Source organism: Mustela nivalis (assembly GCF_964662115.1).
Source record: "Mustela nivalis genome assembly, chromosome: 9".
NCBI lineage: Eukaryota > Metazoa > Chordata > Mammalia > Carnivora > Mustelidae > Mustela > Mustela nivalis.
The window spans coordinates 50,948,205-50,969,276 of NC_139028.1; the positions used below are offsets into that span (position 1 = coordinate 50,948,205).

At 36.1% G+C, this 21,072-nt stretch overlaps 1 protein-coding gene across 4 annotated transcripts in view; it reads right to left on the reverse strand.

Moving 5' to 3' along the window:
* Positions 1 to 21,072, reverse strand: part of TMEM135 (transmembrane protein 135) — a 250,030-nt gene that overhangs the window by 139,626 nt on the left and 89,332 nt on the right. For all 4 annotated transcript variants that reach the window (XM_082749023.1, XM_082749022.1, XM_082749021.1 and 1 more), the window contains one exon: positions 16,318 to 16,383. In XM_082749023.1, the coding sequence (XP_082605149.1) occupies positions 16,318 to 16,383 (66 nt within the window). The remainder of the gene's footprint in view (positions 1 to 16,317; positions 16,384 to 21,072) is intronic.

Sequence of the window (21,072 nt, forward strand, 5' to 3'; positions counted from 1 at the left end):
AGTAACTAAACCCTGATAGATCATGGGCACGTGATAGAGGAAATTTCCATCAAATACCATAGTAAAATCAAGTATTAATTTTACTTACTTTCTATTTAACAAACAAAAAATCACGTTTCAAATACTTAACGCTAAATATTCTGGAGATAAATTAAAGGAAACCCAAATAAACAGTACCTTTTTGAAATGAGATGCATGAAAAGTAGGGGCCATGTCTTAATTATTATTACATTTTCCTTTGTCCAGAACACAGTTTAAAAACATAATTTTCTAAAGAAGAAATACTTCTTAAAGCCAATCTGATGTCATGAAGTAAATAGGAAGTGATGCAAAAAAGTACCTTCACAAATTCCCATCACATTAATGTTAAAATCCATCGTTTTAGTAACCAAACACCCAAAAGCAGAAGCAAACAGAAATTCTATCTGGCACAGCCCTACAGGTGGGAGATTTAGGGAGATTTAAATTTCTGTGCAAAACTATCCCTCATTACCTACAATTCACAGCACTCTTTTTAAGGCGCTATCATTTTAATCATTTTATCACAATGGGTATGTGGCAATTACTACAGGCTATATGGAACAACCTTCCCCCAGTCATAAGTCTAAGCAGTGAACAAGAAACTGTAACTTAAACATACATACAAGAGGACTTTCATTTTTAGTTTGCTCCTCTTAATTTACCTTCAGTTGGTCTTCCACTAACTTACTAACTGTAAAATGGGACTTTGTATTAAGCGTTATACAGAATACAGAGGAAAAACAGATTTAAAAAAAAAAAACCATCCTTGAAGAGCTTAAATCAAGCAGAAAATATAAGGCAAATAACTAAATAACAAATGTTAATGCAGGAAACACTGGAAGTTTTTACAGAGTACAAATACAGTGCTGTGATAGTTCAGAGATGACTTCCAGCTGGGGAAATCAAAGCATGCTTCACGGAGGAGGTAACAATGGAGATGGGTCTCACTTGGGGGATCTGAATAGGAAAAGTGGCAGAAATGGGAATGGGCACATAGTTTGTTTTCAACAAATATTTACTTGCTTTTGACTCTTTTGTTGTCTTTTGGCATGGCACAACTAGCTATCTCCATCTGCCTTTCAGTGGTCTGTGAGGTAAGGAAACAGCTGGATTCCTTTTTCACTGCCAAAGGTGGTGGCAGAGGAGGCGGTCACAGGCTGCAATGTTCGGGTTTTAGCCTCCCCAGACTGTTGCACAGCCTCGGCAACACAAGAAAAGGAAAACACCTTCATATGGTTTTACTGTAACTCTTTGGGAGCAACTGGTCTCACCTCATTGAGTATATTTGATTTGTTTAAAATGTTAATTCAGGGCACCTGGGTGGCTCAGTCGTTAAGTGTCTGCCTTCAGCTCCAGTCATGATCTCAGGGTCCTGGGATCCTGTCAGGCTCCCTGTTCATGAGGGAGCCTGCTTCTCCCTCTCCCTCTGCCAGCCACTCTGCCTATTTGTGCTCTCTCTCTCTCTGATAAATAAATAAACCTTAAAAAAATAAAATAAAATGTTAATTTATATCTGTACTTTAGTAATAGACCATGTTTATGAAAACTATAAAGAAGACTATATACTCATATAACTTGACTTTCAAGGGTTTTCTTGTACTTAACATTTAAGTGAAAATACAAAGCAATGGTTAAAAAAAAAAAAAACTAACAGCCAAAACATCTTTGACAAAACCCATGCAAACCAAAAGTAAAAACAACTCTTAAGACAGCAGAATCTGTATTCTTAAAACACAAGATAACACGGTAAGATAGCTATCAGAGCAGTAAGATCAGGAGCTAAAAGGTCACTGACTGAGAATTCTTATTTCAGCCTGTGGACCTCCATCTAATCCACTTGAGCAGTGAACAAGAACTTTAACTTAAACACACATACGAGAAAGCACTTTGATTTATTTTCCTCCGAATTTGAATACAGAATTTAAAAAAAAAGAAATAGCCTGTAGGTCACAAAATGTACATTGTACATTCCTACTATTAATAGGAAATACAAAAGCATATACATTTCCTTTCAGCATGTAAACTTGGAAAGTTTGCATGGAAAAACAATAAACAAAAACTTCATTTTAATACTCTTAAACATTATTACATATTCAAAATTCTGTCTGGTTTTTATTTTTGGAAAATATTTTCAACTTCTTTCTTGGGCTTTATTAGAAATATTAAGGTTTATTTCTCTCTCATTTCAAATACACTCCACGTTACCAATCCTGTCTTGAAGAAAAAAAAAAGACTGGACCTTTTGTTCAAAAGAAACTGAATATTTCAACATCATATAGAAATAATGAGGACAAGGATTCAATCCTCCTGAAGGAATCTGAGGGGCTTCAGTTTGCGGTTCCACACTCAAGGAACTTGGAAGTCACCACTCCATGCTAACAAGTAAAAAGCTGTTGAACAAACTGAAAAACCAACAACTCTCCTTGGATCCATAAGAAGTGAGGACACAGGGCAAACCACTAGCCCCAAAACTGGAGAAACAGACTTACAGAGAATACAGGAAGGCAAGGCTCACCTCAACAGACACTCAGGAGTAGAAACCACAGGAACCAGCGCTGGGGCAGGAAAACCTATAATTGACTAAATTGCTGGAGGCTCTGTGTGAACAAGTCTGAGAGTTAAAAATTCCAGGGGAGGGGGCGCCTGGGTGGCTCAGTGGGTTAAAGCCTCTGCCTTTGGCTCAGGTCATGATCCCAGGGTCCTGGGATCAAGCCCCACATCGGGCTCTCTGCTCCCCAGGGAATCTGTTTCCTCCTCTCTCTCTCTCTCTCTCTGCCTACTTGTGATCTCTGTCAAACAAATAAATAAAAATTAAAAAAAAAAAAAAAAGAAAAGAAAACCTCCAGGGGAACCCACTCATGGCAGGAGGAGGACTCACACTTTGGTGAGTTTTACCTCCAGAAGCTTGACGGGGTTCTCACAGTAAATTTCAGACAAAAATCCTCTAGTGCTCCCAAGCAGAACTAAGGGAAAAGGAGCCGTTCTGAAATCAGCCAGAGAACTCTTGTTCTTAACAAGGCCTACCCTCAAGGGAACTAGTTACCCTGAGCCTATCTTACTGAGGTATTATGAGAGTCTAACTGATGTCAGGGAAGAGAAACACCCACCTCTAGCCCACTTTAGCTGTCCTGTCCCACCTAAGGGAGTTGAAAAAAAAAAAAAAAATGAGAAACACCTGTGAAGCTCACGGACCTGAGGCACGGGCTCACTAAAGAAACAAATCAAAGGATGACAACGCTTCACCTCCTCCCACACTTCATCATCATATTACTAAAGTTATTTGAGCAGTTTCTTTTACCTCAAACATCATGTCCAGCTATCAAGAAAAATTACAAAACATACTAGGAATGCAAAAAAAAAAAATAGAAGCCACAAAGCAAGCATCAGAACCAGGCATGGCACAGATGTCAGAATAATCAGACAAGGAATTTGAAACAACTATGATGAACATGCTAAGGGCTGTAATGGACAAAATAGACAGCATGCAAAAACAGATGGGCAATATAAGCAAAGAGCTAGAAACCCTAAGAAAAAAACAAATGATAGAGAAAAGAAACACTAACAGAAATGAGGAATGCATTTGATTGGCTTATTAGCAGACTGGACATGGCTAAGGAAAGAATCTCTGAACTTGAGGATACATCAGCAGAAACCTCTAAAACTGGGGCGCCTGGTTGGTTTACTATGTAGAGCATGTGACTCTTGGTCTCAGGGTTGTGAGTTCGAGCCCCATGTTGGGTACAGAGACCACTTAAAAATAAAATCTTTTAAAAATAAAATCTTAAAAAAAAGAAACCTGTAAAACTGTAAAGTAAAGAAAACAAAGACTGAAAGAAACAGAACAGAGTATCTGAGTACTATGGACAACTACAAAAGGCATAACCTACATTACGGAAATACCAGAAGGAGAAGAAAAAACGGAACAGAAGAAATATTTGAAACAATGACTGAAAAATGCCTAAATTAATCTACAGCACAAAACAATATGGGGCACCTGGGTGACTCAGGTAAGCATCTGCCTTCAGCTCAAGTCATGATTCCAGGGTACTGGGATTGAGCCCCCCATCGGGCTCCTTACTCAGTGGGAAGCCTGCTTCTCCCTCTCCCTCTGCCTGCTGCTCCCCCTGCTTGTGCTCCTTCTCTTTCTGTCTGTCAAATAAATATAGTTTTAAAAAAAACGACTCAGCAAGCTCAAAAAACACTAAGTAGGATAAATACCAAAAAAAGAACTACACCTAGGCATATCATCATTTCGAAACTAAAGAATATCAAAGACCAAAAAAAAAAAAATTCTGTAAGAAAACAAAGGAAATAATCTATAGAACCAGCCTCTTTAATTATGCTCCTTAATCTTCAACAGTCAAGGAGAAATCATAAGAACCCAACTATTCTTAATGAAATTCTCTTCCAATACACGTTTTTGTTATTTTAACTCTTAATTTACATACAATAAAACTTGCTCTTTATGGTATACAGCTCCATGGGTTTTGAAAAATGTTCAGAATTTTGTACCCACCATCAGCATCATGATACAAAATAGTTCCAACACCAAAAATGTTCCCTTGTTTTGTCTTTCTGTAACCAACCACTCATCCTGCTATCTCTGACAACCACAGACCCATTCTCCCATCCCTGTAAGTTTTGACTTCTCCAGAATGTCACATAAATGAAGTCATATAATATTCAGCCTTGTAGGGGTTCACTGAGATTTATGAACATGTAAATATATGTCTTTCATACAAATTTGGGAGTTTTCAGCCCTTATTTCTTCAAATATTTTTTCTACACAAATCTTTTTGTCTTTTCTTCGGAGACGCTTACAACAGAAAGGTGAGACTGTTGCTAGTGTATCTGACACTCTGCTCATTCTCCTCAGTCTTCCACTCATTATTGTGCAGACTGTACAACTATTACTGAGCTTTCTTCAACTTCACTTCTCTTTCCTTTGTCCTCTCCACTCTACTATTGAACTCACCTAGTACATTTGACATATTTTAATATTTAATATTAGTATTTGAGTTATTTTAATTTTCTGTCCTAAAATTTCCATTTAGTTCTTCTTACAGTTTTTCTTTGCTGGGAACTTCAGTCTTGCTACTCACGTCAGAAGTGTTTACAGGGTTATAACAGTTGCTTTGAAACTCTTTATCGTAATTCCAACATCAACATCACCTCAGGACTGGCATCTGTAGATTGCTGTTTTCCCTACTATTGTTTATGATTTCCCTGGTTCTTGGCATGTCAAATACTTTTGGATTGTATCCTAGACATGTGTATCATGACATTCTTGGTCATGTTAAAGAATCTTGGTCCTCTGGATAATTATTATTAGTTGTTGTTGCTGCTAATGCTGCTGTTTTTACTGATGTTGTTGTGGCTGTAGGCAATCAACCTGGTTATTAGGTTCCAACCACAAGTCCTAACCCACCTTCTACAGAGTACAGTTTCAAGATTTTTTTTTTAAGATTTTATTTATTTATTTAACAGAGAGAAAAGAGAGAGAGCACAAGCAGGGGGAGCAGCAGGCAGAGGGAAGGAGACAAGCAGGTTCCCTGCTGAGCAGAGAGCCCAACATGGGGCTTGATCCCAGGACTCTGAGATCATGACCTGAGCTGAAGGCAGACGCTTAACTGACTGAGCCATCCAGGCACCCCCAGACTGTGGATTCAATATCATTTTCAGTTTCCCGAGATTCTTCAGTGTATTCAGCCTGTCCACATATGCGCCACCTATGGGCAGTGGTCTAGGCTATAGTTTAGTTCTCAAAGCCTTTATCATGATTACAGAGGTGAGTCTCAGATATCATACACAGATTTAGCTCCTCTTTTTCTCTACCTCCTGCCTCTCCATGATTTTCCCCACACTCCGACTCCCAAGCTTCATTTCTTGAGCCTCTGTTTACACCAGGGTTTTGCCTCCCCATACTACTGCACATAACCTGCAACAACATCTGCCTCAGGGGTAAAGTGGCAAGAAAAGAAAGAAAGGGAGGGAGGAAGGAAGACGGAAAGGAAGGAAAGAAAGGAAGGAAAATAGCTAGGAAGGAAGGAAGAAAGGAGGGAGGGAGGGGGAAGGGGGTGAGGAACGGAAGGAGGAAGAAACAGATATTCTCCCCAAACTCTTTGGACTACAAGAACCCCCGTTTCTAGTTTCTCTGGTCGAAGAGAAAGACACCTGTGTTGAGTTTCAAATGGCTTCACAGCTACTGCTAGAGGAAGGCCTCATGGCTGGGGCCTGCTTGGAGTCCTACCAGGAGAATAAAATCAAAATGCAAAACATGGTAAGAAAATGGCAATTTTCTACAGTCTTCTTCATGCAAAAGCCCTCCTTTCTAGTTTTCTGACCATAAACAGAGGAATGGGAGAGGGGTCCTGAAGTTTTTTTTGTCTTCATTGAACAGATCAAGAATAGGAGATCCTCTGGAGTCCAAAACAGTTGATAAAGGATGTGAGTGGGAAGAAACAGGAAACTTCACTGGTATTAGTTCACACTTTCAGTTTTGGCCCCCTTCCCCAAACCTCCTCCTATCATTTAAGTATTCTGTTCTGGGTTTTTAGTTGCAATCAGTGGGAGAGATAGATGGACTATAGTTCCTCCATCTTAGCAGAAACAGAACCACAAAATTTCCAGAAATAAACCCTAACAGTTATGGTTAATTGATTTTGACAAAGGTGTCAGGGCAATTCAACAAGCAAGGGAGAATTTTTTCAACAAATGGACATCTATAGGCAAAATAAACAGCTGAATCTTTGCCTCACACTAATGCAAAAGTCAACTCAAAACAGATCATAAATCTAAATGGTAAAACCAAGAATTATAAAATTTCCAGAAGAAAACACAGTAGAAATGCAAAGGCAACTCTGGGCTAGGGAAAGATTTCTTAGCTAAGGTTAAAAAAAAAAAAAAATGACTGAACAGAATCTTCATTAAAATTTAAGACTTAAAAAAAAATAGGACACCTGGGTGGCTCAGTTGGCTAAGTGTCTGCCTTTGGCTCAGGTCATCATCCCAGGGTCCTAGGATCAAGTCCCACATCGGGCTCCTTCCTCAGCGAGGAGCCTGCTTCTCCCTCTGCCTGGCGTTCCCCTGTTTTTATGCTCTGCTCAATCTCTCTCTCTCTCTCTCTGACAAATAAATAAATAAAATATTAATAAGTAAATAAATAAACAAAACTTTTAAAAATTTAGATTTTTATTTTCAAAAAGTACTGTTTACAAAATAGAAAGACCACAGACGGGGTGGGGGGGGGGATTCCAAATCATATATTTAATAAGAGATTTGTACCCAGAATTTTTTAAAAGTCACCTCCAGCAACTCAATAATGAGAAACAAACCCAATGAAAATATGGGCAAAATAGTCCAATAAACATTTCTTCAAAGATATATGAATGACTAATAAGCACACAAAAAGATGCCCAACATCATCAGTCATTAAGGAAATGCAAATTACAACTATAATGAGACACCACCACATACTTCTAGAATGACTATAATTAAAAAGACTGAAAACACCATATTTTGGCAATGATGTTGACAAACTGGACTCCTTATCCACTGCCACTGGGAATGCAAAATGGCACAGCTACCCAGATGACCTAGGAATTCCAATCTTAGGTATCAACCCAATTCCAATCAAGGTATCAAACATATGTCAACACAAAGACTTCTATACAAATAATCACAGAAGTATTATTTATAATAGCCAAAATCCAAATCTTCCCTAACTGGTTAATAGATAAACAAAATATTATCCATACAATAGAATACTATTCAGTCATGAAAAAAGAAAAAATCTGATACAGATAAAGCCCCAAAACATGTATATGTAAAGCCCCAAGTCATGTATATGAAGTTTTCAGAAAAAGCACATCTATAGACTATGCTATAAAGAACAAATCTGGTCTCTGTTTCCAGTTTCTGGTACACAACTTCAAAAATCCTTGGAATTTCCTGAAGATAGGAATGTCTGTTATGCTAATGAGGTGAGTCACAGAGACAGATTTAGGATCAGGGCTGATCACCAGAAAGACCAATCACATCATTTAATACACATCCTCTCTTTTCTGATCTGCCGCCTCCCTACTAACCACCATAAATAATACTTATCACTAGATAGCAAATTTACCTATTGACAATACAGCCAAGAGTCAATAAAGAGAGAGAAAAGATGTACAAACCAAATGGTTCAAATTATATTGGTAATAGATGTGTATAAAATTACATTTCTTTGGCAATTCAAAGAGTTTAAATTACTTGTTGGTGAACTCACCCCAACATTTTACACAGGATTCCTTTAGTATGCTTTGTACAAAAGAATATTTTCTGTATATCTGTATTATTTTTATAATACAGCCTGCATTTTCTAAGGCATTCAACCACACTTAGCTCTGTCAAAGTAGGCAAGTTTAAGTTCAGTGGACGGGTGAAAGGGAGGTAGCTAGGACTGACTTTACCCATGTGGAAATAATTGCTTTCCTGGCCTAAAGCTCTTCCTATTAGGATCAAAACAAACTGATGTTATCTTAAGAGCCCTTCCAATTTTTGAAAAATAAAACCTAAGTGTTCCAAACTTAGCCAGATATTGTCCAGATATTGTTTGTTTTGTTTAAGGAGAAAATTATGGCACATTTATTTTTGTATTTAAATTAAAAGCAGAGTTCCTATTAGGAACAAAATAAGGGCACTTGAACAGATAATCATCTCAGTATAGAAAGGCACATGAAGAGTTGGTAGAGACAAGGCCACCAAGCTTAAACGTTGTGATATGATATTTTTGAAAACCTCAGGTTAGCCCCTGGCCTTCTTCGTCTGCACCAGAATTTTCCAAATAAATTCTGTTCACCAGGAGTACATGAAAATGACATAGCATATAACATGATGACCACTTAAAATAATTTAGTGACAAAGATAAAATATTCCAGTAAGAATAAAATACAAGTTCTGAAGTTCAGTGTTTTATGATGTAATTCTGTCATGAATTCTGAATTTTCCAAACACCTGCCAAAATATAACATGCTATGTTGATTAATGGAATTAAAAAACTGAAACACACACACACACACGCACGCAACGCATGTACGCACGCATGCACACACACACACGCACCAAGATGCTACATAAACCAGTCTCGTGCTTCTGCCAGTTCAGTATCTAAACCACCCAGACTGACAGCAATTAAGAAATAAACCTTTTCTTTAAATGAGCAAGATAGCAATCCCACAACCTCTCTGAAGCTTTTGAATGTTTCATCATCCTAAAAGTAATGACCATTGGCTTCAATTGTCTCCAACTTTCTGTTCTGTAACCAAAACTCATTTCTTCCCACCTCATTATAGAAAGTTTTGGGACCTCCCTGCATTACCTGGCTTGTTATAAATACTCTGAGCCCTAACCTTTCTCTCTAGATCATTTTCCATATTTATTTCTTCTCTGTTTTTCTAAAGGATGCTAGCCATTTCCCCCATAGGCTTTTTTAAAAAGCTACATTCTGGCTGTTGAGTGAAAGGAAGAAACATTATAGTAACTTTTCTAGGCTAAACTCTAATAGATTATTTGTACAGCTTGTCAATAAGCATACAATTTCCAGAAAGGAAAAAAAAAAAAAACAATAGACTTGAAAGAGTTATTCAGGAACATTCTAGAATGGTCAGAATTCCTTTCTTCTTTTTTCCTTAGATGGCATGGGGATATGGGAGGAAACTAATCAAGTTAACAAAGACTATATTTCAAATGGCAATGAACATATATAAAACATCTTAATATTTTCTTTCTGTCAAAATATAACACATAAATCAGAGGTCTTCTTACAGAAGAGATAAGCTAATTTCCCTTGATAGGATCAACTGAACCTTACTCTTACACTTCTGTAAGGTCAGGGTCTCACCATTTACTGTGGAACTTTTGTCATAAGACTTGAAATGATCAGAACTAAGTTTCCACTATGTAATGCCTCTACCTTGTTTTTCAAATTGAATTCTTAGGTTTATTGGTGAATTTCACCTTTTCTAGCATCACACTTCCTCCTGCTATGTTTATTCTATGTATGGAAACAATATCATGATCAGCAGAATTTGGTTGAGTAGGAGAATTCAAGTCTGTAACTAAACATATATTACTATACTATTGGCATGTGACAGCTGAGGGCACTGGCAATACAGGCTGACCAAAATATTTAAAGTCTGTCTTTCATCACCAGTTCTCATTTCACACACTCATAAATAGCCACAGTTCAGAGATCTGAATACATACTCCCTCTAATATAGAACATGCTCAATTGTATTTAAAGAAAAAAGTTATCAGTGTACCTGGGTGGCTCATTCAGTTAAGCATCTGACTTGATTTCAGCTCAGGTCCTGATCTCTGGGTCAGAAGATCAAGCCCTATCTCAGGTGCTGCACTGGGCATGAAGCCTGCTTAAGATTTTCTCCCTCTCTCCCTCTACCCCTCTCCCCACCCCACCCAGACTCTCTCGCTCTTAAAAAAAAAAAAAAAAAAAGTTATCATTAGGATAGGCTAAATTCTAATAGGCTTACTTTGCGCCAGACATTGTGTTAACTGCTTTATACATATTATCTCATTGGTATCTCACGAAGTAATGCACGAAGAGGATGGTTTTAATACTATTTACAGTAGAAGACACAGAGTAGCAAGGTCATAAGTGGCAATTGGCAAGTTACGGACTCAGCCACTGGACCAAATATAAAGCTTCCTCAGAGCAGCAACCATATTAGCTTCATATACCATTACAACCCAGGACCTAGTATTGTGCCTGACACCCAGTTATTATTTGGAGAAGAAAAGAAAGGGAAGGGACACCAGATCTGACCCCAGTGCTATGTATTAGCTGTCTGTAAGATGCTATCAATAGAGGCGCCTGGGTGGCTCAGTGGGTTAAGCCTCTGCCTTCCACTCAGGTCATGGTCTCAGGGTCCTGGGATCGAGCCCTGCATCAGGAATCTCTGCTCAGCAGGGAGCCTGCTTCCCCCAACCCCTCTGCCTGCCTTTCTGCCTACTTGTGATCTTTCTCTCTCTCTCTGTGTTAAATAAATAAAATCTTTATTTAAAAAAATGCTCTCAGTAAATATTTATTCATTTGATCAGATTTTATAAGCCATTAGTTCCTGGTGGTCACCAGACACCAGGCTACAGACTTCACTATTTGAAATACTAACACTTCGCTTATTAAAGACTTACATATTTCCTTAGGTGGTATTAAAAGAGAAACAGTAAAAATACATAAAATATTTAATTAGGAAAAAATGCAATTTTAAAAATATAAATGTATGAAAGCTTACTTCTAGATTTCTTTATATAAAGAATTTTTATTCACAAAGAAGAAAAAATATGTAAAGTATTACACTAAACTGTATATAATTTTTAACAATTTCAGCAATGTTGGAAATGGATCTTAAAATCTTAATCAATTCATTTTGTGAACAAGATGGAACATCAAATATGTATGTTTCATAGTCTCTTCAAATAGTCCTCAATTCATGAAAAAATTTGATGTCAAAAAATATATCATTTTATTACAAATTTCATCATCATTTTGAAATAATAGAGCCCTAGTACTTATTATACATATAAATCTGTATTTGTGGCTATATTTATTTTAAACTAAGAGCTGATTAAATCAAGGTGACATTTGCCACATAAGTTCTAAATAACTCTATTACTGGTTCACCAGACATATACTAAAATCCTTATTATGTGCTAGGTAGGGGCTAAACCTGAAGAAACAGAAATCCATAGCAAAAAGTTCCTATCCTTACTCTAGCAATTACATTTAAAGCAAAAGATTCTCTATTAGTTACTTGAAGCATGTTCCAGAAAGGCAAAAAAAGGTTTCCATTCTAATAAAACATGCAGAATACCTAATACCACACAGTAATAGAAAACAAGACTAGATACTGGATCAAATCCCTTAACCATCTTTCCAAAACAGCCAAATCCATGCTGCAGTAATCTGCTTTACATTTTACAAAAATCTTTAAATACACTTCAAACTCCTTGCTATCATCTGTTTCGTCTTACTCAGACTGTGTGTTTCTTGAGTTCAAAGAAGACATAAGAGTGAAAAATACTTCCTTAAAATAGTTTACAGTGGTGGCTAAGCATTAAAATTAGTAGATTTTAGTAGCTGTGTATACTAGATAAGTAGTAGTTCTATAGTAGATTAGTAGATCTATATAAATACAGATACTGGAGCCCTTAGCTAGACATGATGGACAAAGTCTTTGGGGATGGAGCCCACCTACCTAAATTTTTTGGGAGCTCCATGGGCAGTTGTTAGGTACAGTAAAGGCTAAGAACCACATTTTTTTAAAAAGAGGGGGTGGCACCTGGGTGGCTTACTTGTTAAGCATCCCACTCTTGATTTCATCTTAAGTCTTGATCTCAGGGTCGTGAGTTCAAGCCCTGCAGTGGCCTCCAAGCTGGGCATAGAGTCTACTTTAAAAGGGCGGGGGGGGAGCTGGAGGAAGGATGGCACATAAAGTTGCCTAAAGTAGAAAATGTTAAAGCTGTATAGGATCTTAAAGATCAACTAATCAAATCATTTTTCTAAAGTATGAATCTGAAGTTGTGAGAAATTAAATAAACTATCCAAGATCACATAGTTATTAAAGCCAGGAAGAAAATCCGCACAGACTAGCATGCAGACTAGTGTCCTTTCCAGCACACAAAGCTGGCTCTTCTACTTGGGAAGGAAGTAAAGTATCAATTCTTGATTCACAGGCTTACTCAATATAAGTATTCATATAGTAAACTCTCAGGGAAATGTGATTAAAAAAAAAACAAAACCTACAGTTGACCCTTGAACAACATGGAGGCTAGAGACACCAACCCCCAGCAAAATAAAAAAAAAAAACTGCATATAAATTTGACTCCCCCAAAACTTAACTACTAATAGTCTATAATTGATTGCAAGCCTTATAACATCATCAATCAACACATATTTTGTATGTTGTAAATTTTTTAAAAAGTCTTCCCAGGGGCGCCTGGGTGGCTCAGGGGGTTAAGCCTCTGCATTCAGTTCAGATCATGATCTCAGGGTCCTGGGGTCAAGCCCCGCATCAGGCCTGCTTCCCCACCCCTCTCTCTCTGCCTGCTTCTCTGCCTGCTTGTGATCTGTCAAATAAGTAAATAAAGTCTTTGAAAAAAATTCTTCCCAAAAAACTGCTTCCTATCTTATATAATTTAATCAAGATACCAAAAATCTAGCCCTCACACAGGACTGTACAAAAAAACATATCAACAAGGTTAGACATTTAGTGACTGAACAGAACTGTGAAGGGTCAGTATTTTTTTCCATTCACTTTAAGTCACATATTTCTCTATACATTCTAAGAGGGAACAGTGATAATCGGAAGGCGTAAAAAATCATGGCTGATCACATAATCTTAGAGGTCTTAGCTACTCTGCTATTTTTCAGCTGTCGAGCTATAGAATAACTGAATAATTAGAAAACTGTAAGTGAATTACATTGGCAGAGACTATACAGTACAGTGGAATGACTGGGCATTAGAGTCAGACTGGTGCTCAAATCCTAGTTCTCCCATTTCATGGCTATTTGATCAAAGGCAAAATGTTTAAACCCTCTGAACCTCATTTTACCTAGAAAATGAGCATAATAATTTCCCTCAGTGAAGATTTTAAAAAGATAATGTGTCACCCCTTTGTTTAAATCCTCCAATGATTTACTATAACTTTTAAAGCCAGTTTCAAAGCCTTCAAAAACTATCTTCTTATTTTCTGAGAGAGGAAGCAGGTTTTCTGGTCTCAACATTTCTTAAAACATCCAGGAAGAAATGCCCAATAACTAGACTTAGGCGTAGGCTTAGAGTCAGAACACAGGGAAGGGTGTCAGTGTCATAGTACAACCAGACAGTAACTTACTCAAAGACTGATCTTTTCAAAATTTGGATATACCAGTCTTTATTATTCCCACTTGATAGCACTGTCATGGAGTTACTTCTTAATCTCTGCTTAACAGCAATAGGCTAGAACAATTTTTTAAGTACCCTAGGATAAGTAAACTGCTTGCCCCTCTCCTCCCTTAGCATTTCATAAATTTTCGAATATGAAAAATATGGTGATTACAGCTTCTGTTTAAATAATTCCCTAAACTGCTAACCTTTTAGCATTTCTCCTACTACCAGATGAATTCTCTTTTGTTGCCCTGATACTAAAATTTAGCACATTCCAAGTGGTCTCTGGACTCTAGTTACTTCCAAACTCAACATGACTAAGCATTTTCTACTCTGCCAGATTTTTTTTCCAGGTAGTCATGCAATTGTTTCCTCAACCAGAGTAAACACCTCTAAAGGCGGGAAGCATGTTATAGCATCTATTTCCATAGTACTTAGCCCAGCAGCTCCAAAAATCTATGCCACTTGTATATACACATATTTAACAATATCTTTGTTTTGTCTTGATTTTCTATTTTCCAAGTCAAATGATTAAATTAAAACTATTTTGTAGCCTATCCTAACTGCTATTTACTGAATACTGACCATGTCACTGTATTTTTTAAAATACAAAATATTGTATTTTATCAATGTTAACATGTTAGAGACTTATAAGAAATCGCAGAATTACTATGAGGTATCACTGATGAGAAGACACATTCCATTTTCAGAGATCTTAAAATATAAAAGAAAAAAAAGTACAACTTAATAGTTTTAACCTCACTTTCAAAACTTAGTCAGAGAGGGCTTAAAAACTCTGTCCAAGGGATACCTGGGTGGGTAGCTTTGTCAGTTGGGGCTTCTGCCTTCACTTGGGGTCATGATCTCAGTGTCCTGGGATCCAGCACTATATTGGGTTCCCTGCTCAGCAGGAAGCTCTTTCTCTCTCAAATAAATAAATAAATAAAATCTTTAAAAAAAAAAAAAAAAAAAGAAAAAGAAGGAAAAGAAAACCTCTGTCCAAAATTAATACCTCTTAATGAGGTTAGTAACCTGTGGCAATCCCCAGTAATTGGTAACTGGGAGGGAGAAATGGATCAAAAGCCAGCTGCTTTAACTACTTCCTCTTCATTATATAAAATATGTACATATCCAATATGTGTTGATAAGCTCAAAAGATTACGTTTAAAACTGTCTTGCATACATTTACCTTCTTGCAACAGAACATTAAAAATGTTAAAATTAAGTTTAAAAATGCATTGCCACACCCCCCCAAAAAATACATAGTAATTACTAAATTCTGAGATTCATTTTGACATATTTTAGGCAGACAAATACACTTGACTTTATTAATGGAAATTATTTTTTTCTCAAAATGGCACCACATACTCATTTGTTGACAATACAAAGCGATCAGTTAAGTCTTTTTCATAGGCAAAATATGTTACTACCAAAGTTCCTTGCCAATATACAATTCAGCATTTAAGAGTATATGATTCCCCAATGATTGTACATTTTCACCTAACAGCAGATAAACTGATCAATAAAACTTATAATCATACAATAATACAATTTCAGTTAACTCCTCAGATATTCAGTCACTTCTACTATTAAATATTTAGGTTATTGAATTATAAATACTACATTAAATGGCACAGAATTTAATTTTAGAACAAGGAACATTATATTTGATCCTTGAGTATCTGCTAGAAGAATAGAAAAAAACCTGGCAACATGACATCATATTCAACCTCAACTTACGTATGTCTTGGTGAGAAAGTAAATTAAGAAAAGGTAGAGAGAGTGGTAATAAGGCTGGTAATAATTCTGGAGCAAAAATTTATTTCAGTAGTAGCAATTTTTTTTAAGAATTCTCAGGAACATTTAGAACAGTGAAAACTTAGAATCTGTTATCTTAATTGAGCCTAACCTATAAAACAAACAGACTAAATTCCATATTTCCCACCTTCTCTCTCTTGTTTCTCTCTCTCTCTGTGTGATAAATATCAACTTTACAAGTTATTTTATCCTAAGAAAGAAGTATCAGATCTGTAGAACACAGAATAAAAAGAAAGGAAAAAGTACAGAATTATTATCACTAAAAATATATATATTTGCAGAAGTTATAATTAAGTAAATTGTCATCTTCTTTTAAAAGTAAAAGCAATCGGTAACCAAATATTAAAGAGTTAGCAATTTGCTTTCAACCCAAGATCCGGTTCAATATGAATGAACTAAAATAGATTTGTAGGTCAGATTCACTCAGTATTATGTACATCATGTATTTCTCAATTTGTTATATAAAGTATCACAGAATTCACCACACTTTACATTTTAAAAACAGGAGACTATGAAATAAATAATATTTATGTCAAAATTCTCATCTTACTTCTCCATTTCTTAACGTTGTGATCGTTCCTCTTGCTACTGCCATTCTAAATAGTGTTTCTGTGGCCTGCAAATTAAAAAAAAGCAAAAATAAACATTCATAATCTGTACTCAACTGTATATTTCCCCAAACTGTATAAAACTTTCATTACGATTATATTTCCAGCAACTTCTAGAGAAGTATCAATAAGTCATATTAAGAGCTACATGATCTCCATTATACTTCAGAAAGATCATCTTCAGAACATTTTAATAATATTAAAGAGTGCAAACAATTGTTTCAAAAGTTATTTTGATCTGCTGGTATTCATCCATGTCTACAGAATTTCAAATCAGTACACTTACATAAGTTTAAACCTCAGTCTGACTAACAAAGATTAAGTAAAAAGCTAGTATTTGGATTCAATTCAGAAACTATCATTTTTTTCTGATTTTTAGTTTCCATTTAAGTTCCATTCAAATCACCTGACTGCCACTGAAATACTGACAGAACATGAAGTAGTTCAGTGATTCCATATATAAAATAACACCCAAAAAGAGTTTTTGCTTTCTATATAACAATGAATAATCCTAAAAAGAAATGAACAAATCTAAGTAAATTTAACTGATTAAGCAAAAGACTTGTTCATGGACAGCTACACAAATTGCTAAAAGAGATTACAGAACACACACATAAATGGAAAGGCCTCCTGTGTTCATGAACTGTAAGACAGCTGTTAATAAGTCAACACCACCAAAAATGATCTATAGGGTCAATGTGAATCCTACCAAAATCCCAATGACTTTTTCTACAGAAACAGAAAAAATCCATCCTAAAATTCATACGGAACCCAAAGGACTCGAAATAGCCAAAACAATCTCAAAAAAGCCAAGTTAAAGGACTCACACTTCCTGATTTCAAAACTTATTTCAAAGCCATGGTAATCAACCAATGTGGGACAGAATAGAGAGCCCAAAAATAAACCCTTGCATGTATCACCTAATGACATTCAATAAGGGTACCAAAACCATTCAGTGAGGGAAAGGACAATTTTTTAAAGAAAATATCCACATGCAAAAGAATGAAGTTGGACCCTTACCTTATACCATATATAAAAATTAACTCAAAAGAAATCAAGGGCATAAATATAAGAGCTAAAACTATACAACTCTTAGAAGAGAAAATAAGGGCATAGCTTGATGATTCAGGGTCTGGGAAGGACCCATTTCCTGGTTCCTGGACAGCTGGAAGCAAAGAGGAGCAAGTTTTTCTCTACTCTCCTAAGGGCACTAATCCCATTGGTGAAAGCTCATCATCTAATCTGAATTACCTCCCACTGAGGGGTAGGATTTTGACATGAATTTCAGAGTGACAAAAACACTGAGTCCAGAAAAAGCTATTCCAGTCAGATGGAGCCAGGAATGTAAAGGCCAGTAGGTGAGACCATGCTTGGCATGGACAAAGACAAGCAGGATAGCCAATGAGGCCAAAAGAAAAAGGTTTTGTGAGACTATGGTTGGGAAAAAAAAGAGGATGCAAATTCATCTGTTCAATACATGCTTGTGATTTTTAACTTGGCACAAGAGCAATTCATTTCCAACCTTCGCTAACAGAAGACAAAATTCAAGGGATGCTCTACAAAACATATATTTTAAAGAATTAGTAATCCGCCCCCCCCCCCGCAGAAAAAAGGACAACAGAAAAAGGCATACCTAAATTTAAAAATCAAATGCACATCTAAAGAAATCCAAAGAGTAGGAGGGTTGGAAACCTGGAGGAAACTGGAATAAAACCGATGTGTGTGTATGAACTTAGTCTGACCGGCGTAACATAAATAGCAATGTAAACATGTTAATTTAGACATAAGGAAATAAATAACAGAAGAAATGCGTAAAAGGTTGCAAGCAGTTGCCTCTGGGTGGTGGAAATCAGGCATCGGAAGAGGTGAGGAAGAACACTGCTCTCTTTCCATTAGCTCTGCAGCAAGCATGCTATTTGACTGTTTACACTACATAGACATCCTTGATCAAAACTTTTTTTTTTTTAACTTTTAAAGGTTGATTTTAAGTAAATCAAGAGTGTCCAATTTTGCAAAGAGGTCAAATGCTTTACAACTTCAATCGAGGACTGCCTCCAAGAATAAAGCCAAGGACTGAATAAAAGGACATAAAGTCAAACAGTGTATGTAAACTCTGAAAATGTTTGACAATAAAGGTAAGAAATGACTATGAGTTGTTGCTAGAAAGAACTGAGTTGAGACAAAATTGAAGACAGCATACTTTTAGGACAGAAGAGATTTAAACAAGTTTGTAGTGGCTAAGTAGAAGCAGTCAGTCAGGTAGAAGAAGTTCAGACACAGGGAGGAAAATGGATCCCGACAGAAGGGGATTCCTGTGGAAGACAGGATCAAGAGCACACAGCAATCTGTCAACCAAGTTAAAAGGGAGAAGGTACAAATATAGGCAAATGCTTTCCCTCTCCTTCCCTCTGCTCTTCACCCTCCCTTTCCCTCTCCCTCTCTAAACCACAGGACAGGATAATCTGAGAATGACAAAGACACTGAGAGAAAGAAAGATGGGGATGAGACTAAAAGTAAAAGCAAAGCAGAAAGGAATGGAATTGCCAAGCAGTACTAAAAGCCCAGCTAAGGCTGAAAGTCATGTATCTCTGTTGTTACAAAGCTACACAGTTACAGAATTAGAAAGCTAACACTGCAGTTTAGGAAAAACGAGCAAAATTCCTAGACAGGGCAGGAATTAAAAAGTAACAACTTTTCATTCAACTTGACTGGTAAAATATAGCATGTAAGTTATCCATAAAAGCCAATTTTTTCTAACATTGTGTATGAGAAGAGCAATCTTGAGAACACTCCTTTACATACACATACACACCCTGGTGGGGTGGGGGGGAATATCTACACATGAAGTTAGAAAATAAAAAATCTTTTAGAGCAAACGCTGTTAAATTTTGTGATTGCAGCCCGATATGAATATAATTGCAATTCATAATTCACTGAGAGAGGTAAAATAGGCCATTGATGGCAAAGAAAAAGGGTTGTTATTCATATACCCATATAAAAAACATATTATAAGTGAATGACTTTGCTATGACAAATAAACTTTACTAAAGCATATAAAACTAGATATTAAAAGATCTATTTACAGAAATTGTTACTGAAAGAAAAAGTTTCCCATCAATGATGTACTTGCATTTTTTCTATTCTTAACAATATGTATATTAAATTATATCTTTCGATCTTCCTATCTTCCTATTTCATTTTAAACCTTATTTAATCTACTGATGTGATTATCAGTATTCCTCTAGGTCAGGTTAGTTACTATATATATTTGAAAAGCAAAAGGTCACAGGCAGAGGCAGCAAGCATTTGGGTTATACAATAACTTCTCTAAACCAGATCACATTATTTGCTTTTTTGTGTCCCAAAAACCTGAAGATCTAATTCTTTATCTGTACTTTCTCCGGCAGAAGAATTCCAAACTCAATCTTTTGTTTCCAACTTAATTGATTTATTTCACCGGCTCTTCCCACCAACATTTTCAAGATGTCTCATTCTAACAGCACTCTGTCAATTCAGATCAGCTTCCTTTGATTCTATAGGGAACCACTGGAGTGTACAACATTCTTCTGACCTCTACTAAAGAGATTGCTTTTAATTTACTTGTACCCAAACAATGTCTAACAAATGTCAAAAACAATGAGATACAGGGCTAACTCTTAGCATTTGTAAATTGACCACCAGCAAATTCTTCATTGAAATTTCCCTCTCCTTGAGTTTTGATAACAACTACAATGACTACTACAAAAACATTCATTAAACATTTCTGTCAGTGGCAGGGTAGAAAAACATCAATAGGTCCTTATTTAGAAATAGCTTACCAAGAGAGACTGCTTTTTTAAGAGTGTTAAATAAAAGAGACTTAGGACACACGAAATCTAGATGTAATAAATGCAAGGTTCTGAGCTGGATCCTTGTATTTGTCTGTGTATGTGTGCAAATAAAAAAAGATCCAGAAATTATAATGAGCTGGTAACAGTAATAGTCTCCGGATGTTTTCTTTTTTTTCCCTCCTTTCTAACATTATATATATATATATACATATATATATATGTTATACACACACACATACTTTTGGTAATAATAAAAAGGAAACCAAAACAAGTAACAATTTTTGTCACACTAAAAGATAAAACAGATTTAAAGCAGAATTTTGGAACAATGTAACTGCTATAACACAAGCAGTACTATACTGAGTAGCATCTAAAGTGAAGATAACCAAAATTCAATAGACTCATGCTCTTATATTCTAGTAATTTTTCTTTGAATAAACCAACACGAAGTAAAATTGAAATGAAATTTATATTTAAAATGCTTTACCTTGAAAAGCAGCGTAATAGCTTTAAAGCATCATATTACAGACAGACTTTAGTACATTAATTTAATTTGAAGTTTATTTATATAAAAACAAAAGTTGTATTTAGCAGGCATTTACTTCCTATTAATTAAGCAACTAGAATTCTAGTTACCTTATTTTCACTATTTACAACCTGGGCAAACGTGAGGCAGATCATTTAAACTCTCTAAACTCTGACTTCCTCTGTAAAAAGGTAACAGGAATATCAACCCATCTTCTTGTGTTGGTTAATACAAGTATTAACATATGTGAAAAGCTCAGTAAAGGGCTAGCTAAATACAAAAGAGTGAATCCAAGGTCTACCTTAGGACAGCACTTTTGTAATGAAACCATGTTTAAGAAA